General features: G+C 38.1%; 2 protein-coding genes across 4 annotated transcripts in view; one reads left to right on the top strand and one right to left on the bottom strand.

Moving 5' to 3' along the window:
• The window catches only part of vopp1b (VOPP1 WW domain binding protein b), a 36,712-nt gene extending 33,005 nt beyond the window's left edge, over positions 1 to 3,707 (top strand). The window contains exon 5 of the mRNA XM_057323083.1: positions 204 to 3,707. Coding sequence (XP_057179066.1) covers positions 204 to 412 — 209 coding nt within the window. The 3' untranslated portion in view covers positions 413 to 3,707. The remainder of the gene's footprint in view (positions 1 to 203) is intronic.
• Positions 1 to 19,023, bottom strand: part of lancl2 (LanC lantibiotic synthetase component C-like 2 (bacterial)) — a 49,653-nt gene that overhangs the window by 16,641 nt on the left and 13,989 nt on the right. The window contains exons 7-10 of one of the 3 annotated variants that reach the window (XM_057323081.1): positions 14,928 to 15,110; positions 13,220 to 13,396; positions 10,829 to 10,901; positions 265 to 374 (exon numbers count right to left, since the gene is read on the bottom strand). In XM_057323081.1, the coding sequence (XP_057179064.1) occupies positions 355 to 374; positions 10,829 to 10,901; positions 13,220 to 13,396; positions 14,928 to 15,110 (453 nt within the window). In that variant the 3' untranslated portion in view covers positions 265 to 354. Of the gene's footprint in view, positions 1 to 264; positions 375 to 4,371; positions 6,133 to 10,828; positions 10,902 to 13,219; positions 13,397 to 14,927; positions 15,111 to 19,023 lie in introns of those variants that run through there. The other 2 variants (XM_057323079.1, XM_057323080.1) reach the window with 2 other exon arrangements.

Below are 19,023 nucleotides of genomic sequence, written 5' to 3'. Positions count from 1 at the left end.
GCATTAATATTAGATACAATACAAATTTACCACAATCTCAAAACTTATGTACAACTAAATAAACAAAAAAAGAACATTCATGAAGTAATGGTGCACAAATTAAAATATTTAACAATACAAATACCAGTATTCTACAATACACAAGTTAAGACACTTGACAATGTAAGCAAATGAATATAAGTGAATGAACTCTTTCTCCACAGTCTCCCAGCAACCAGGTATGCAAGGCTACATTGACCCCTGCGGTGCCATGACAACAGCCTTCGGCCCTGCCCATCCAGGTCAGCCCACCCCAGCGCACATGATGAGCTCCTACCCGCCTCCCCCCTCCTACTGCAGTCACCCGCCTCCCTCTTATGAACAGGTCCTTAGGTCTGCAGAGAAGAAGAACCACAATGAATCGTCGCAATGAACCTCACAAACCATATGTGACGTGAACTAGAAAGCACCACGCGGAAAAAATGGCTCGGAAAGACTCCGGTACCTTTAAATGGGTCCCCAAAAAATGATTTTCCTTTGAAATTGCTTTTTCAGGACGACTGTTTTTTTGCTCGCTTCCGTTTGTTAGAGGGGCTACAAAGTCCTGGCTAGAGGAAATTTGTACGATGAAAGAAGAAATGGACTTCTGGCTGACAGAGGTTGAAACAACCTGTCAGGAGTGGAGAAGTTCGGCCGGAGCCTTTGACTCTTTTTCTTTGAAACTGTGTGTATTCTCATCCCCAGCGTGTGTGAAAGATGTCGTTTCGCCTAAAGCGGACCTCGGTTGGTAGTCACAATGTTTCACACGCTGAGAGACCAGATGTAAGCAATCCGTTGTCCTTCGGGAGAACAGGTGTTTCTGAAAAAGCACATAAGGTGCCATGGAAAATAAGCAGCGGATTAATTCGACATCAGTTCAGCGGCCCTGCAATGTCATGAACTTTTAAAACAGGGACTTGCATACCGAATTAGTCTTGCATTTTATCCCATTGTCACCAGTGAACATCACATGGTCGTGATGTCAATGACCAGTAGCCTATATTCACATTACCAAATCTCTGGAAAGAAAAGTGGATATTGCTTTGTAAAAATCAACAGTAAATGGTTTAATTTTAAGTTTAAAATTGTAAAGGACTAATTTGTTTCTTATGAGATCCCAGAGAAACTCGAAATAGATGATGAGCTCATAAAGAGGGAGTCTGTTGAAGCTTTTATTAACAGTTCACAATAGGAGACTGATAAATTACTTCACATCTTTGCTGTTCATTTCATCTATAATGCCTGTTTCACAGACAGGCAGCCAAACCGTAGAGAATGATTTTGGGTTAAACGTTTCGTTTCGTCAAGCACACTCTCTCTGTGAGTTTCTTGTGAATTGCTTGAATATGTTTGTACAAATGAATTATTGGAATACAAGTTCCTTTGAATAATGTGCAGTCGAACGATAAGGACTCACCCCGATGAGGAATATATTCGTTATTTGGAGGGAGTGATGCATTTAGTTCAATAACTGTTTAAAACGGCTCCGGGCAGATTCACCCTAATGAGATCTAGCCCTCTTTCAGTATCATTTAAGGGAGTAAATGTGCATGCAAATAGTTGCATTTAGGCATCACTGGGTTGTTGAGTTAGTATAAATGCACATACTTAAATTATTTAAAATTACAATAAAATTGTAAATCAGTCAGATCTGCAAAGCAGTCCTTTACAGAAAAACTGCATGAATTTCATGTGCAAAAACATGCGGTCACGTACGTTGTTTTTGGAACATTTTGTGTGAATCTCTAAAGTTATGCATTTGTGGACGCATGACACCACATGTGAGAAACGTTAAGTTAAAGGAATAGTTCACCCAAAAATGAACATTCTGTCACTCGCTCTAGTTGTTCAAAACCTGTATACATTTCTTTGTTTGGTTGAACACATAGATATTTGGAAGAATGTTAGCAACTGACATGTCTGGGGCACCATTGACTACCATAGGAATTATTGATATATGGTATGATATATGAATATATGGTAGTCAGAGGTGCCCCAGAACTGATTGCTTTCCTAAATTCCTCAAAATTAAAAAAAAACTATGGTAGTCCAGAAATGCTCCAGAAATCTCAGTTGCTAACATTCTTCCAAATATCTTTCTCCGTGTTCAACCAACCCAAAGACATTTATACAGGCTTGGAACAACTTGAGATCAAGTAAATCATGACAGAATATTCATTTTTGGGTTACTATCCCTTTAATGTGCATTTTTTTCCGGTGAGGGTTTAAATGAGCAAAAATGTTCACTCAAATTGCAATGTAAGCCTGTTGTCTTTATTTAAATCTATTTCAGATGAATTCAACATAACGCTGACTGCTGTATTCTGTATTCGTAAAGCTGATTAAAGCGATTCATTTTAACCCTACAATGTAAAGAAACGGTAATTTGACTGTTTAAACATAATTAAATTTTAAATCACAGAAATAGACGTGAGAAATGATAGCAAACAATAGAAATGATAGCTAATTTACATATTGGGTATGAAATAACATGAAAAATGTACATTTTAATTAAACATAAATTTTATTTTATTTAGGTTCTGTTACCCTAGGTGCTGGAATATAATTATATTTTTTACAGCGTACACAACATTCACAAAATGCTTGGGACAAAAGACTTGTTTGAGGATTACATAAGCTATAAATCAGTCATGAAATGTCATGAAAGAAAGAATTATTCACTAATTTAATCAAGAATCCTTTTGAAAGACCTACTAAACATTAGGCAACCATTATCTGCAAGTCCTGCTATATTGTTTTGGAGAAAAACGGTGAAAGAGTTCTGAAAGTGTTGCTTTTTGTACTGTAGTTGTGGTTACATTGTTAATGGTTAAAACTGTATCATCTGCTTGAAGTTTAACTATGCAAAGAACAGAGGCGGTGTCCGTTTGCTATATGTTAGAAACTGTTCGAATAGATTAGTACTTTGTTTCAATATCATGTAATAATTTGATCTGGCATGGGTGGAGAGATGGTTGAAATAACAGTGTAGGTTTTAACACAAGACGCAGTGAAGGACAGCTGTGACATTTTATTGTGTCAAACATCTTCTGCCTCTGTTGGAGTGACAAATTGATAAATATGCAGCACTAGAAAAATCTGTGAGCTGCTACGGTGACAGAAATGTGGGTAGATATGACAGTACTTAATGCACTGTTACCTACGCTGTCATCGACATATCAGCAGCCATGCCATAGTGAAACCTTTTCATGTCAGAAGTTAATAAGTTGTTCATGAACTATAATAATAAAGTACCCTTTTTTGCTTTACCTGATGTATGATTTACTGTGTGATATCATTGGGCTTGTATGGGAATTTGACCATTTTAGATTAATGTTATCATGGGGCTTGACGGTGTTCACTTACATGGAAATAATAACCACCAGAATGAGTGGCACATTAATTTAACTACATGCATAACCATTGGCCGGACCAAGTCAAAACCGAAATCATTGCTAGTTACAAAATTCTTTAATCGCTCCATTACAATATATGTGGGCCACACCCCAAATGTTTAATTGGCTGCCAAATGATTCAACAAATGAAAGTTCCCGTTTTTTTTATTTTGTTCATGTGTGACTCTGATCATAATTCCTGTAGGTTTGTGCATATTTTGACTGATGGATTATGTAAATTCAGGGAAAAGGTTTTGCATTTACCAGCTATTCTTCATACAGCTATTCTTCATTTCTTCATGTTTTTACTAGCATTAGGGTAGAGCATCAGGCTTTATGTAAGGTATTCAACCATTAAATGATTTAAAGAAGTTATTTAAGACACATTACACATGACATCAGAGAACACAGCAGTACATTGATTTAAATGGGAAAATGCAGGCGCTTGTAAAAGCGACAAAGCTCCACAAGCTGATAAAGAAATTATGAATTTAAAGATGGTGTAATATTACATTATACAGTAGCTGTTTTCATTTACACTATTTAAATAAAAATATGTAATTTGTTTTTAATGAAAATATATCACTTAACAATTATACTCTATGCGTTAATGTTAATCAACATACAATAATAAAATATAAATAATTTCTACAAGTTAACATTATAGTGAATGCATTATGAACATCCATGATGTTTTTGTCTTTTAACTGTGCCATGAGATTTGACAATGTCCACATTTTATGATGTTTAATGATACTTCTGTAATTATTTTGTACTATAATTTATTTTAAAACACTACATGAATATATGTTTATGTATATGGAAGTGTTTATCTATAGCTGAGCCAAGTAAAACACTCCAGCATCAGAAATGGGCAATCCCATTATGGATGTGCCCTTTTCAGTGAAAACTTGAACTATAAATTCTCAGAGAATGTATTTATTACCAATATATTGACTTAACCCCTGATGGTTGAATACAGACATCAGAAAAATATCAGTTTGAGGTTTCTACTTCAAGAGAGAGAAAAATGAACGCGTTATGGATGTGACTAAAAAGGATAAACGTTTTTGAGAGACAAAATGATTTCTGTGAATTTAAATGTACAAACCAGCAATAATACCTAACAAAAGGAGAAGAGATAGAACATGAAATAGTTTATGATTTTCCAATCAATTTTCTGTGTGAATATGGATCGTTACAGATGTGACAATTCACTTACCTGACTATGAAAAACGATGCTTTAAAAACAATGAAGCTGCTTTACAACTTCACATGGGTATTTAAATCGCCAAATATTGGCATCTGACATATCAGTATAGTGAAAACTTTATTTCAAACTGATCCAACTCAACATACACCATTAAAACACACCTACTTTGCAAACTCCCACCTGACAAACGCTACTGAGTTTTCCTGCTATTAAAAAAGAAACTGTACTTCTACAAAGTTCAGAAACATGACTTCACTTTCATGTGACATGTTGCGATATCCTTTAAGAATTGAGCAAGACGACCTGTTCATTCTGTTCAGCACAGAATGAGACGTTCTCGATTTGACCGGTTCAAAAAAAAGCTCAATTTATTGTGACATTCATAACACAGTTATGCCTGAGGAAACAATATTTACCATAACAGGTCATTCTTTCCGGTACAATGGATTCTTTCATCAAGACATTCATCAACAGCAACTGGAACGAAACACTTTGACATACGGGTAACACTTTACATTAAGGTACCCTTTATAAAGCATTTATAAATGTGTTCATTAATGATTAATAAGTCATTTACAAATGCATTATTAAGCAGTTATAACTGCATGAACAAAAAGAGGGATTCTAACGAAATTCCTGTCAAATAGTGAGCCATTTTTAAATCGCATGTTATAAATGCTTAATAAATGTATTTATTCATTATTTGTTTGACTCGAAAGCACATTCATTATTATCTTGATGTTGTTTGCAATATAGGCTGTCAGACTGGACACTGTAGGGTGTTACGTTGTTTTTCTTATATGTGCTCACTATTTGGCAGGTATTTCGTTAGAATCCCCCTTTTTATTCATGCAGTTATAACTGCTTTATAATGCATTTGTAAATGAGTTATTAATCATTAATGAACACATTTACTTAATGTTAAGTGTTACCGACATATGCAAAGCACGTAATAAACAAATCACACCATGTTGATATTATATCTACAGGCACATATACACCAGCACATTCCAACATGAGTACGTGTGTTACCATCCTCATGCAAAGACAACATATACAGGTCCTGAACACATTAAATCGCCCTGGTGTGGGACAGACGCACCAAACCAATGCAAGCATGCAGATGCAAAAAAACTGTTTCAGCAAAACATAGTGCCCATAGACATACAGACAGAAATGAAAATGAAATTAAATCGTATCTTAGCATAAAAAACAACAACATATGAATAAAACCTACAAGCTACAAAGACAGAAGGCGGCGATGTTTAAAGTTATAGGCAGAAGGTTGGCTTTTTTGCGTCCGTTGTGATGAGGAAGAAACTTCGTCTTCGTCATATTAAAGGGTCCATCCGGGATATCCAAATGTGTGCTGTGAAAGCATGTAAAGCCCCAATGATGGAGTCAAAGTCTATGCTTCTAAACGTACATGTCAAAGTTGAAAAGCAGGAAAGCAGGAGGTATCGGGCTGGGCGAGATCAGAGAGATAATGGATGGCTCCAGCCATACCTACAACCACGAAAAACACTGTGATCAGTTCTGGACACCCTTTGTTGACAACAGACGCATATCAAACAATTAATGCCCAAAGTGGCCAATTACTGTTGTGTGAAATGCTAAGCTATTGTCATGTCGAAGATCCACAAACTACCCGGCAATCTGATCTCCTGCCGCTGATGCGGTGACACAACATTAAATTGTTATGGAGACGGTCTGCGTGGGAGTCGGGTCCGTCTCCGACCGCTAGCTTCAGAGGAAGCGACGGGAGACGGCGGCTGACCAATCAGAGTGTGACTTTTAATTAGACTTGGAGTGCAGGAAGTAGGTTACCATGACAACAACAAGGTAAAGCAGCAGATAAATCACTATAGATGCCAACTCGGTATAGCTGGCGGTGAATATAACTTGGCATGGTGACCACACAATATACAGACGGATGCATTTCTGAAGTCTTATGGGTGGTTTCTCGGACAAGGATTAGCTTAAGCCAGGACTAGGCCTTAGTTAAATTAGGATATTTAAATCAATTTAAAAAAACATACTTTACGAAAATGCATGCATCATGAGACAACACAATCACACTGATAAATTTTAAGATATGTCAGTGTAAATTGTTTTCGATCAAGACACCTCTAACATTTAAGTTAGTCTGGGACTAGGCTTAAACCCTGTTAGGGAAACCGGCCCATAATGTGATGCAAATAACTGTTATCAACCCTCAAAACCAGTTCATGACTCTTTTGTCTGTGGAACACAAAAGAAGATATTTCAAGAAATGTATCAGTGGTTTTGTGTCTATACAGTGGAAGTCAATGTGGTTCAATGTTGTTTGGTTACCGACATTTTTCAAAATACCTTTTTTGTTCTGTAGAAGAAAGTCATACTCCTTTATACTCGTTTATAAAGACATGAACTTAAGTAAATGATGAGAGAACTATCTCTTTAAGGCAGGGGTCTCAAACTCAAATTGGCTGGGGGCCATTGCTGTGACTGACATCTCATAGGAGGGCCGTTTTAACATTGAAGCACAAAAAGATAGCACAAAAGTTCTGGAAATTTACTTTAATTGCTGAGATATTAGCTCACATTTCTTTTAAAACACTACTAACATATTTGTGTCATGCTTAACAAAAATACAAACAACAGTGTCTGTGCATTGTTATATAATTTAAAATGTTTAACAGTTACCTACTTTATTTGAACTTCAGTAACTTATCAAAACTGTGCTGAACCTTACATTGAACAACTGCGATCTCTGAATACATTTGCAAACTATTCTATTTCTTGCCAGACACTTGGCAGCGCTTCTGCTCACACAACTGAGCCACGTTTGCCCTGATGGAGTTCACAGTTGAAACCCTGAGTACAGCTTCAAGATGAGCATCACTAAGCCTGGACCTGAATTTGCATTTATTGAAGTTCATAGTTGAGAAAAGTTTCTCACACAGGTATGTGCTTCCAAAAAGGCACATTAACCGACTGAACACTTTGGAAAGCTCTGGGAAGCATGGATTTAATTCTCTCAGAAACTGTGCAGTCTTGTCTGCATTTCCTTGTGCTTCTCTGAATTTTGTTTTTAGCTCACTGTTGCACTGCAAGTCAATAAGTTCCATTTGCAACAAATTTGGGACACTCTCCACATCAGCTGAGAAGGGGTCTGCAAACAGTTGGAAAGTGTCACGGTGTGCCTTGAAGTCAGCAAAACGCTGATCAAATTCCTGAAGTAGGTTTTCAACAGCAGAGGCATATTCATCACCATTGAATGCTATGCCCTCCTCCACAAGAGATCTGCATGTTGTGAAATGACTGAGATTTTTTGCAGAAAGCTGAGTTTTCCACAATCTCAATTTTGTGGAGAAGGCTTTCACACTTTCATACACTGCTGTGATGAGCTGACCAGGGCCCTGGAGCTTCAGGTTAAGGATGTTCAGCTCCTGTGTAATGTCCACTAGGAATGCAAGGTCCATGACCCATTTAGGATCATCAAATTCAGGAACATCCATTCTGCCATCTTCCATAAATCTCTTCACCTCTGTTCTTAACTCAAAAAATCTCTTCAAGACATTTCCCCTGCTGAGCCAGCGTACCTCAGTAAAGTAAAGTACATCACCATATGTTGCCTCAATTTCTTCCAAAAAGGCTCGAAACTGGCGGTGCTGTAAACTTCTTGACCTGATGTAATTGATGCATCTTAGGACAACAGACATGACGTGTTCATATTTTAAGCATTTGTTGCACAGTGCCTGCTGGTGTATAATGCAGTGCAGAACAACTGCTGGATCTGCATTTTCCTCTTCCAACTTTCTTTGTACCAGCGCCACCAGTGCATTTTTTTTACCTGTCATAGACGGGGCGCCATCGGTGGTAATGCCCACTAGTCTGCTCCACGGCAAACCAGCGCGTTCAATCGCGTCGCACAGCTGCTGAAATATATCTTTGGCTGTTGTACGGCCGTGCATTGGACACAAACTCAGCAATTCTTCCGTCACCTCAAACTGGTCATTAATACCTCTGATGAAAATAGCTAGCTGAGCAGTGTCAGTTTTGTCTGTACTTTCGTCAAGCGCCACAGAGTATGCAGTGAAAACTCTGATCATAAATGTCACTCGATAACTCGGTAATCCGCTCTGCCACTGTATTTGCCGATAAAGAGAGATTGTTGAACATGTTCTTCTTTTCTGGACATAGAATATCAGCGACCTTCAACATGCAGTCCTTCATAAACTGCCCTTCAGTCAATGGCTTTCCTGCTTTAGCGATCATTTCACTCACCACATAACTCGCTTCAACGGCAGCATCAGCATCCTTTTTGGCTCTGTGGAGAAGGCTTTGCTGGGACGTTAGCTCTCTCTGCAGCTGTGTGGCTCGTTTTTTTCTCTCGTCTTCCTGGTACTTCTCATATTGGTCTCCGTGTTTAGTCGAGTAATGACGCTTGAGATTGTATTCCTTCAGAACGGCAACTTTTTCTTTGCATATCAGACAGGTGGCGTTTCCATTAAACTCCACAAAAAAATACTGCAGTGTCCCATCTTTCTTGAAACAGTCTGTGTTCATCATCCACTTTCCTTTTCGGTTTGGAATTAGACATATTTTCGTTCACAGCCAAACAAAAAAAGAAACTGCTAAAGCCCAGAAACCAGCTAACGTCTTATCAAGTCTTCTGGCAAGCGCAGGGTTTTTTTAACCGTGTTTTTAGTACATATTGAATTGGGTAGTTTAAATTGCTATAAAACATTTACAAATAATAATAATTTTAAAAAGAATAATATTTTTGTGGGCCGGATTGCGTTATATTTTTGATGTCAGTTGCGGGCCTGAGGGAGGGGGAGTGGGGGCCGTAAATGGCCCGCGGGCCGGCAGTTTGAGACCCCTGCTTTAAGGATTCAGGTAATGACTGTCAGGTGTCAACAGCTTATAAACAGTATTTCAACACTTTTTTTCACAAAATAGATTCTGGTTTTGTTTTTTTATTTTTGACTTTTTGCCACTTTATTGCAGAAATCAGAGTAAAGACAGGAAATAATAGGAGGAGAGAGAGGAGGATTGGAAAATGTCATAAGATGGATTTGAACTTGAATTGCCTTCAGTGCCTCATTTCAGTGTGCTAAATGCCTTTTTATAAGCACTGACAGCTTTCCTTAAAGGTACAGTTTGTAAAAACCGCCGCAAGAGGGCGCACGATCAAAACAACAACAATGCCGTAGCTTGATGACACTTTGAAGGAGCGTGGAATGATGGGATATGTTGTCTTCAACTCAACCGCTGATGGCCATCAATCAGACGGGAACGAGAAATCATGTTAGCGGATGAGGTAAAGTTTTATACATGTAAGTGACTGCTCGAAACAAGCTAGTGGCTTGCTAGATGCTATACACTACTTCCGCATTTGTCCACGACACTGTTGTCATGCGGTTTCTACGTCAGCAAAGGCGGTAACAAAGGGGAACGCGGATATGACGCCATTGACAGGCGACTGCACAGCTCCGTGTCGCTGTTTAGAATGGCGAAGTAGTTGGAAACATTTGAGATATTGTAAGTACTCCGCTGAACAAAATATATTACACTAGCCTAGTGGTTTTAGGATATTTTACTGCAAAATTGTTACACGCTGCACCTTTAAATGAAAAATGAAATAAAAAATGGACCATGTGTCCTTCTAAATACACATTTGCGAACTTACGATGCATGATTCATCTGGGCATATTTTTGTAAAGTCTGATTTACATTGATTATGCCTACTGCAAATACAGCATTGGAACCTTTACGTAACTGTCCTTTGTAAGAAGCGCGGACAACCATCTGGAATACAGTCACTGCATTGAGTTACAAAAATGCGAAAAACACGTAAAAGATAGAAGATGTATTTAAAGTGATAGTTCACCCCAAAATTCTGTCATCATTTACTCACCCTCCTGTCATTTCAAACAAACCTTTATGACTTTCTTTCTTCCGCAGAACACAAAAGAAGATAATTTGAAGAAAGTTGGTAACCGAACAGCACTGGCCTCAATTCACTTCTATTGTATGGACACAAAACCGATGCAAGTGAATGGGGGCCAGTTAACAACATTCTTCAAAATATCTTCTTTGTGTTCTGGGAAGAAAGAAAGTCATACAGGTTTGAAATGACAAGAGGGTGAGTAAACAATGACGGAAGTTTCATTTTTGGGTGAACTATCACTTTAATGCATATGATCAGATTTACCTTCGAAAAGAGAATAAGGCCGATCTGGAATACGACAGCCATGGGTTCCATAGTCCAGACACCATTCAGCAAACTAAAAGAAATAATAATCAGGATGCTTTCAGAAAATCAGCATCAAAAACAAAAACACTCGTTTTAAATGAGATTTATAATGGCAGGGTTGAAATGAAGAAGCACATATATAATGGTTTTTAAACATTCTGAAGAACATGCTCAAGTGGCACATGATGCTAGTATGCTGTGGGTGGTTGTTCGGGTATCGCTAAGCGGTTGCTAAGGAGTTCTGAAAGGTTTTAGCATATCGCTATGCGGTTGCTTACCAACCCAAATCAAAAGATTCCCCCCTCCCTTAGTTCTCTATGATTCAATGGCCAAGTCTATGAAACATTTGTGCTTGTTCTTAAAATCCCCTTAAAATCTCCTTTTCATCAAGCTTCATAATGTGATGTATTGTGCAAAAAGGCCTAGTTCAAATCTCAAAAGTATGAACATTAATAATACTCAGTTTTGCCTTAGCAAACAATTAGCAATCAATGCTAATAAAAATGTACTGCAAAAATAAAAAACGATTTACAAATTAAAATCAGGTTTTTTTAGCTTAATACTTGAATCAGAAATTAGAGAAGATAATCATTTATATTAAGTCTCAAACATGTACGCAAATGAAGATTAAGCCGGGGATTCACGCTGAGCGAGACGTTTTAAACTGATCCCTGAACTCCAAAAGCCTCTGTGTTCTGATGTTCTGCCTATGCAAATCTCTCAACCCACGTCCAGTTTCTCACGGGGAATAAAAACATGAGGGATGGATGTGAATCGTTTGTTTTGACTGGCCGATTTCTGTTTCACCTTTTCACAGAAACAGCGGAAACCTTTCCACTCAAGCTGTTCAATTTTACGTGAGACGGAGTTATTCACTGCTCAACAAAAGCTACAGCGAAGCCACTTTAGTCACGGGGGGAAATGAGAGATTGCGTCTGGCGGCGTGGGTTAATTTGGGCTAGAAAATGACTCTGGCTGTGAAAGGTGCAGCCGAGCCCATTATGCTTTCATTACTTCAGCAGGTTTGCCAGGCGCTGACAATTATAGGCAAGTTGCCGGGAAACGAGCGGCCAACGATACCATCAATCTTTTTGAGCTCCCTGCATTGTGTGCTGATCAGTGATCAGAAATCCATTTTTGCCAGCGAGTTAATAACAGCTAAAATTAGAAGTGACTCCTGTAGCTGACCCTGGAATATCACTTTGAAGTCGATAATAGGATAAAATAAACGGGATACTAAATTGTTTTCCAATGGTTTTAATTCAGAAAATGTTGTATATAGACGGTTTCAGCGGTAACAACATGAACAAACGTTATGTGGCACAAACTTAACGTCCGGTAAACCTCCTCAAAGAATCAATAACTGTAGTTTTAATTTCATTTTATACCATTAATATACAGTAAAATATTAAAGGGGTCATATGACACGGCTAAAACAAATATTATGGTTTGTTTTAGATGTAATGCAATTTAAGGTTCAAAAACACTGTATTTTCCACATACCGTGCATGTTTGTATCTCCTCTTTGCCCCGCCTCTCTGAAACGCGCAGATTTTTGACAAAGCTCATCGCTCTGAAAAGCAAGGTGTGCTATGATTGGCCAGTTAATCAGTGCGTTGTGATTGGTCGAATACTGCAAGCGTGTGATGGAAGTGTAACGCCTCTTACCATATTTGGAACATCAGGTTCCAAAGCAATTGTACTGACAGGTACGCCCACCTTACTTGAGTATACATTTGGGTGGTCTTAGTCAACTCATACCACGAACTGATGTAGATTTGTGGGGGTGTGGTTACACGAGGCGTTTCAGGCAGGTCTGGGTGAGCATTCGCTTTTAGATAGAATGCATCTTTTGTTCCGACACATTTTTGCAATTTTACGTGTCTAATACATGCATGGGCAACTTATAACACACCAAAGACACAGAAAAACACGTATTCGCGCCATATGACCCCTTTAAAAGATTTTTATTATATGGTAATATAATAGCATATAATACCATGGTATATTAATATATTATATAAAATATTGGTATATTAATACCAATTCATATCATTCTGTCATGAATTACTCATCCTCAAGTTGTTTCAAACCTGTATAAATGTATTTGTTCTGTTGAACACAAACTAAGATATTTTGAAGGATTTAGGAAAACAAACAGTTCCGGGGAACCTTTGACTACCATTTTTTGACTACCCCAGAACTGTCAGTTGCTAAACATTCTTCTCAATATCTATCGACACCCGAACCCGATCTATGTTTTAACTTTCCTGATGAAAAGGAGTGTGGAAAAGAATTGTCAAGGGTCAAAAATCTTTTATTAGATACTCTCGAATCACGAACACACACCTTGCAGGCACGATACAGGTACTTCTTATCCTGTGTGAGATGGTAGAGGGAGAGAAAGGCATATCCATTCCCCGCTGTGCCATGACAGAGCCCGTAACCTTTCCTCAGTAAACCTCTCTGCCAGATCACCTCTCCACATTCAACAGCATCTTTCACGTATTTATCATCCTTGAAGACCTAAAAACAAATCAAACGCGTTTTGTGCCTGACTTTAATCATTTTTTTATTATTAATCTCAGAAGCAGGGCAAAAATCACAATCATACTTATTATGATTTCATTACAGAGTGTCCTGTTATGCATATTGATCGTTTCTTTTACCTTTCTATATGTCTGTGTGTGTATTGCGTATGAAAATGTAATAAACTCAGTTGCTTTTAGTCATCACTGACCAAATTTCTTTTTGTAAATTTTAACATCATACTTTTGTACATTTACACTTGAATTACAAGTGCAATATAGTTAATAAACTTTGTTTCAGACTAGTATTATGTCGTTTTATTCCATTATTGTGAGAATGAGAGTTTGTGTTGTGTGTGATGCGAACAGGTCTGGTGTCATCTGTCAAAACTACGGTGTTAAAAAACTGGAAGAATAATTCCGTTTCCAAATATTACACACGCTCAATTTCCCTTCTAGCCCTGAAGCTACCACCACAGACAGAGATAAAGAGACAGTGAGATGTCTCGGGTGAGAGAGAATGTCTCCACCACTGTATCCCGGACAGACGGGCTTGAGAATTTGAGAAATAAACTGTCCTAGAAATGAATACGTCTCTTTTTGCATTATAAACATCTTGATGCAATAAACAAGTAACACTTACGAGTTAGTTTTTGTGACATAATTCATTAAAAAGTGTCAAATATGTAATGTCTGATAATGTAATGTTTCTAAACATGACTATGATGTGTCATTTAGATACAAATAAGTGTTTTATGCTTTAACAAAAATACCGAAACGCCAGAAAACTATGCATGTCACCACTAGATGTCGCTGTTGGATACTTTATGAAAAAAGCAGAACTAAGAACTGACTTCAAGCAAGATCTTGGGCCGTAAACAATGACTGATTTTATATTACTGACACTGAATGGCACAAAGAATACAAAAAAAATCCCAATACATGACCTTTACTTTAATTTGTTCATAATTTGCTCGATCCGGTCCCCGAAGGACCCTCAACAGTACAGTTTTAGGTGAAATGACTGTATTATTCATATTGACTACAGCGACATTTACAAATATGAATTCGTACAGAATCGGTTTTAAATGTTTGTTTGTTATTTGTTTGTGTGTGCACAGGTGTACCTTCTATTGTGGGGACCGAATGAACTCACAAGGAAAGCAAAACCTACAACACTGTTTGTGGACCAGACAGTGGCAAATCCCCAACAAGGGAAATAGATGAATAAATAAATGATTGACTAAATGTTGGTTTGAAACATTTTGTAAACACACAAGGGGTCTGTGAGGCTTAGATTTAAGAGTGGGATGGTTAGTGGTTAAGGATAGAAAATACCATTAGGTCATCATAAAAACAATAAAAAATCGATAGTAAGTCCACACAAAACTAAAACAAAAGTGTGGTCCTCGGTGTTTGAGAAAGAGAGCATGCGTCCCACAATGAACGTGTGAACGTGAAAGCTCGCTTTCTACGGCCAGTATGATTGTGTGCAATTGTGCGTTTGTGGATGTGTGTTTGTCACTCACTTTATGAGCCATGATGAGCATATGCACCACCCCAGGTGCTCCATGACACCAGTGCACCAGTCTGTCGGTCTCGTTGCTGAGGGATGATGGGTAATTACCCGAGCGAAACTTCTTGTGCCGCACGTAATCGACACTAGGCCGAAGCAGCTCATTCAAAATGTCCTGATTTACTTTAGCACTGGGCTGCACACAGAAACACAGAGAAAGGCCATTTAACTTTCAAAACTTACTTTTGAAAAATATACAATGTCTAAAACTCGAAATGTCTCAAGACACAGAATTTGTTCTATGTAACAGCGTTTTTTTTGTTTGGCAACATATAAAATATGTTTATATGTACATGCATTTACTGTAAGCCCAGACCTTTCCCGTAAAGGCAGACACAGAATTCTTTCCAAAATCTACAGCGCAAATTTGCATTCACTGATTCAGCGGTTAAAGAGCGGAGCCGTGTGTCAAAGTGAATTTAGCAATGTTAGGCTTGATAAACCACTGAAGGTTCCTATAGAGCTACAAGAGCTACTGCTGTTAGAGCACATTAAGGAGAGGACGGCATCCTAGCAGGAACAACAGCTGGGATTTACCAGATCGACTGCGGAAGCAATGGACAAATGTGCCACATCCACAGCCTCCGCTGATGCTACTAATGCGTGTTCGCATTAAAACAAATGATGCCGGTTAGGGATGCACCAAATGTTCGGCCACCGAATATATTCGGCCGAAAATAGCAAAAAACGCATGTTCGGTATTCGGCCGAATATGTGAAATGGCCGAATAATTTTACCGAACATGACTCGAGAAACGATCAACTAGCAACCAGCGGAGAGAGAGAGAGAGAGAGAGAGAGAGAGAGAGAGAGAGAGAGAGAGAGACGTGCGCTTTATTAATGCCGCAAACATTTTGGCAGTGTGTGTGTGGAGCATTTTAAGGTGTCAGAGAAAGACACAGCACGGGACTTGCCGCACGGAAGTAAATTTCCGAATGAAAGCGTCTTTACCGGTCGGTAACTTGTGGCTACTTCAGACGGAAGCGGGCTGTCTGACAGTAGCCCCGCCGCTCGCGACATCCTTTGACATCATACAGTGGTCGCGCGCACACAGTTCCCTGTACTAAACAACTTGTCAAAGTATGTTCTGTGCATCCCGGCCACGAGTGCACCAGAGAACAGTCAGCTTTTGTGGGCGGAGTTTGCAGGAGAGACGTGAACTGAAATGGTTGTCAGTCAGCATCAGTCAGAATTGCTTGCGTTCGATGTTTTTTTTTTCTTAAAATCACTTTGCAACGTAGCCTATAATAATCCAACAGTTTTAGTTTATTCGTATTTTTAGTTTATAGGCCTAATGTGGAATGACACTTTTTAATGAACTGTTTTGTTGTAGGGGTACAGAGTAACTTACATTACATTCTTTTACCAGTCAGTTATAGGCCTAATTAATATAGGCTATTAAATTTTTTGTTTTAATGTATTTTGTTTTGCTCAATTTTATATTAAGTTGTATTGTATTTTATTGAAAAGCAAGACAAATTTTTAAAAGCAAATTTTGACTATTCAGTTTGTGCAATAGTGAAAAAATAGCTTAATAAATAGAAGAAATGCAAAAACCATATTCGGTGTTCGGTATTATTCGGCCTTCGGCCAAGTGTTTCACATCATGTTCGGCTTCGGCTTCGGCCAAGAATGTTAGATTCGGTGCATCCCTAATGCCGGTAGTTCGGAGCTTGAAAGTGCCCCGATTTTAGATTTAAATCTGAACGCATCCTTTTTAGTACATTAAACAAACCAGTGAATGCAACATCAAGGCAACACACGCCTACATAAATATTTACACACTCCACTACAATACAGGCCACCGGACCATGTCCTCATGCGTCACCGTGATGCACATCCAACGTTACCTTGACGACCAGAGGCAAACCACAGCCAGACAGCTTGCAGCACCAAAACTGCTTTGTCCCACTTTTTATTCCACGCGGAATTATTTTTATTATAATTTTGTGATCTTTTACTTGGTCAAATATGAGTTCACATTTTTATTTTACCTTTAATGTGTCAAGTAACTATTTGGATTTAAAGAAACCCCCCATTATGACATTTTCTGTAACTTGACCCACGCACAAATCACGCCGCTTGGGAAAGATGCTATTTTTCTAACCCATTTATGCCTGCTGGGCAAAAATTCCCTTCTCATGGCACACTGGGCAGCATAATACAGGCAATTTAACATGGCTGATGAAACCTGCGAGACTAAAATCTCACATCCAATGCACGGGGACATGACAGATTTCAGAGCAGATGCTTCCTATAGCCAGAGGCTTGGAAAGACAGACGAAAATACAAAACTAAAACTGAGGGATGCTTTCCTATAGTCTTCCTTAAACTATTGCTGTAAACAAAGCTATTGGATTACAAATATAATTTCCTACTTGTCCATATGTAGCCGCTGCAAAGATCTCAACCTTTATTGCATGGGATTTAAGTTAGTTTTACGCTTGTCATTGGCAGGGTGTGGAAATGGTCAGCTTATGTCATAGAGAAGATTTTATGTCATAAAAGAAGATATTTTGAAAAATGGCTCAGTGGTTTTGTGTCTAGACAATTGAAGTCAATGGGGGTCAGTGCTGTTTGGTTACCAACATTCTTCAAAATATCTTCTTTTATGTTCCGTCGAAGATAGAAGTTCATACAGGTTTGGAATGACGTGAGGATGAATAAATAAAGAAAGAGTTTTCATTTTTTGGGCGAACTATCACTTTAACCACTACAGCATACCACCATACTCTGTAAGGCTGGTAGAATTATGTGATTATTAAGTGAATTGTGGGACTCAAGCAGGGTTTAAAATCAAATTTTATAAATCAAACTTTGTCCAATCCTCCAATAACAGAAACGTTGTCTATCCTGTCGGAAGCATTTTTTTATATCATATTTCTGGCTAAGAAAATCAATATCAGCTCCTTAAGGCTGGAATACACAACACGACTTTTAAAATCTGAACAGATTTTTTTTTAAACTAGACATCACACACTCGCAGACTTTTTTAAAGTTGTGAGGGGTGTGACAGCAAAAATGTAATATAAATATTAATAACATAAAATAATGTATTACTAACATATTTTTTTCTATGTTTTGCTATGCCACACCATAGGACACGTCACACATGTATGGTATATTCGTAAACTACGACGAATTCGCTAAAAATTGATGATTCAAGAAAATGAATAATTAAAAAAACGCATTCATTTTACAAATATATCTACTGCTGTCAGGCCACCAAGAAAGTAAGTTCATAAAACAGTGTTTGGATCAATGCCCATAACTCCGATGGAAGCTTTTCCAATATGATCGTTGCCTCAGGTGACCATTTCATTCCAGATTGCATCTATTAACACTGGCGTGACAAAGCCTCAACATTAAAACTTAATTTACTTCAATTAAGGACTGTTATCTGCCTCAGAAAGGTCAGAAGTGTGCTGAATCAGCACTAAAGTCAGCTAGCCACAACTCATTCACTTGTGTGGACCTGAGCTAAATGTGAACCAAGAGTCTATCTGGGCATTCCTCCAAAGCAGCAAGTCAAGGCAAACCCTCACGGTCACAAATTTTGTTTACAGCTAAACATTTTAAAGTTCAAGATAAATTATTCATCACCCCGAATCAATCCTGCACTTGACTTCAGGTAGGGAATGGCTGATATAAGCAAGGTGTAGGCAGATATGTTTAAAGTATAGAAAAAGAAGAAAATATCACGTCACTATATTTGTAAATGTATATATTGATAGATGATTTTCTCCAAAACAACAGTACATTCAAGTTTTATCTGTACACCTTTGGTACAATGTGCAATTCGGTTTTTGATGCTTCACGAAGTTGTTTGCACTTGAATAGATGACTCAACATCGCATCCGTTTAATTGAAATAGTTTAGTGTGTAATATAAAACACTACCTTGGGAAAAAACAGCATACGTTGTTATCTCCTACAGCTGTGCACTCAGCTATTTTAGGGACAAACTGATGAAACAAAACATTCAGAAAAAAGCATTCTCCACAAGTTTCAGAAGGTTGCTTGGTGTGCATCCTGAAGCACAGCGTGTTAA

This window comes from Triplophysa rosa, linkage group LG23 (genome assembly GCF_024868665.1).
Source record: "Triplophysa rosa linkage group LG23, Trosa_1v2, whole genome shotgun sequence".
NCBI classification, from domain to species: Eukaryota; Metazoa; Chordata; class Actinopteri; order Cypriniformes; family Nemacheilidae; genus Triplophysa; species Triplophysa rosa.
This window is presented reverse-complemented; position numbering and strand designations above follow the sequence as displayed.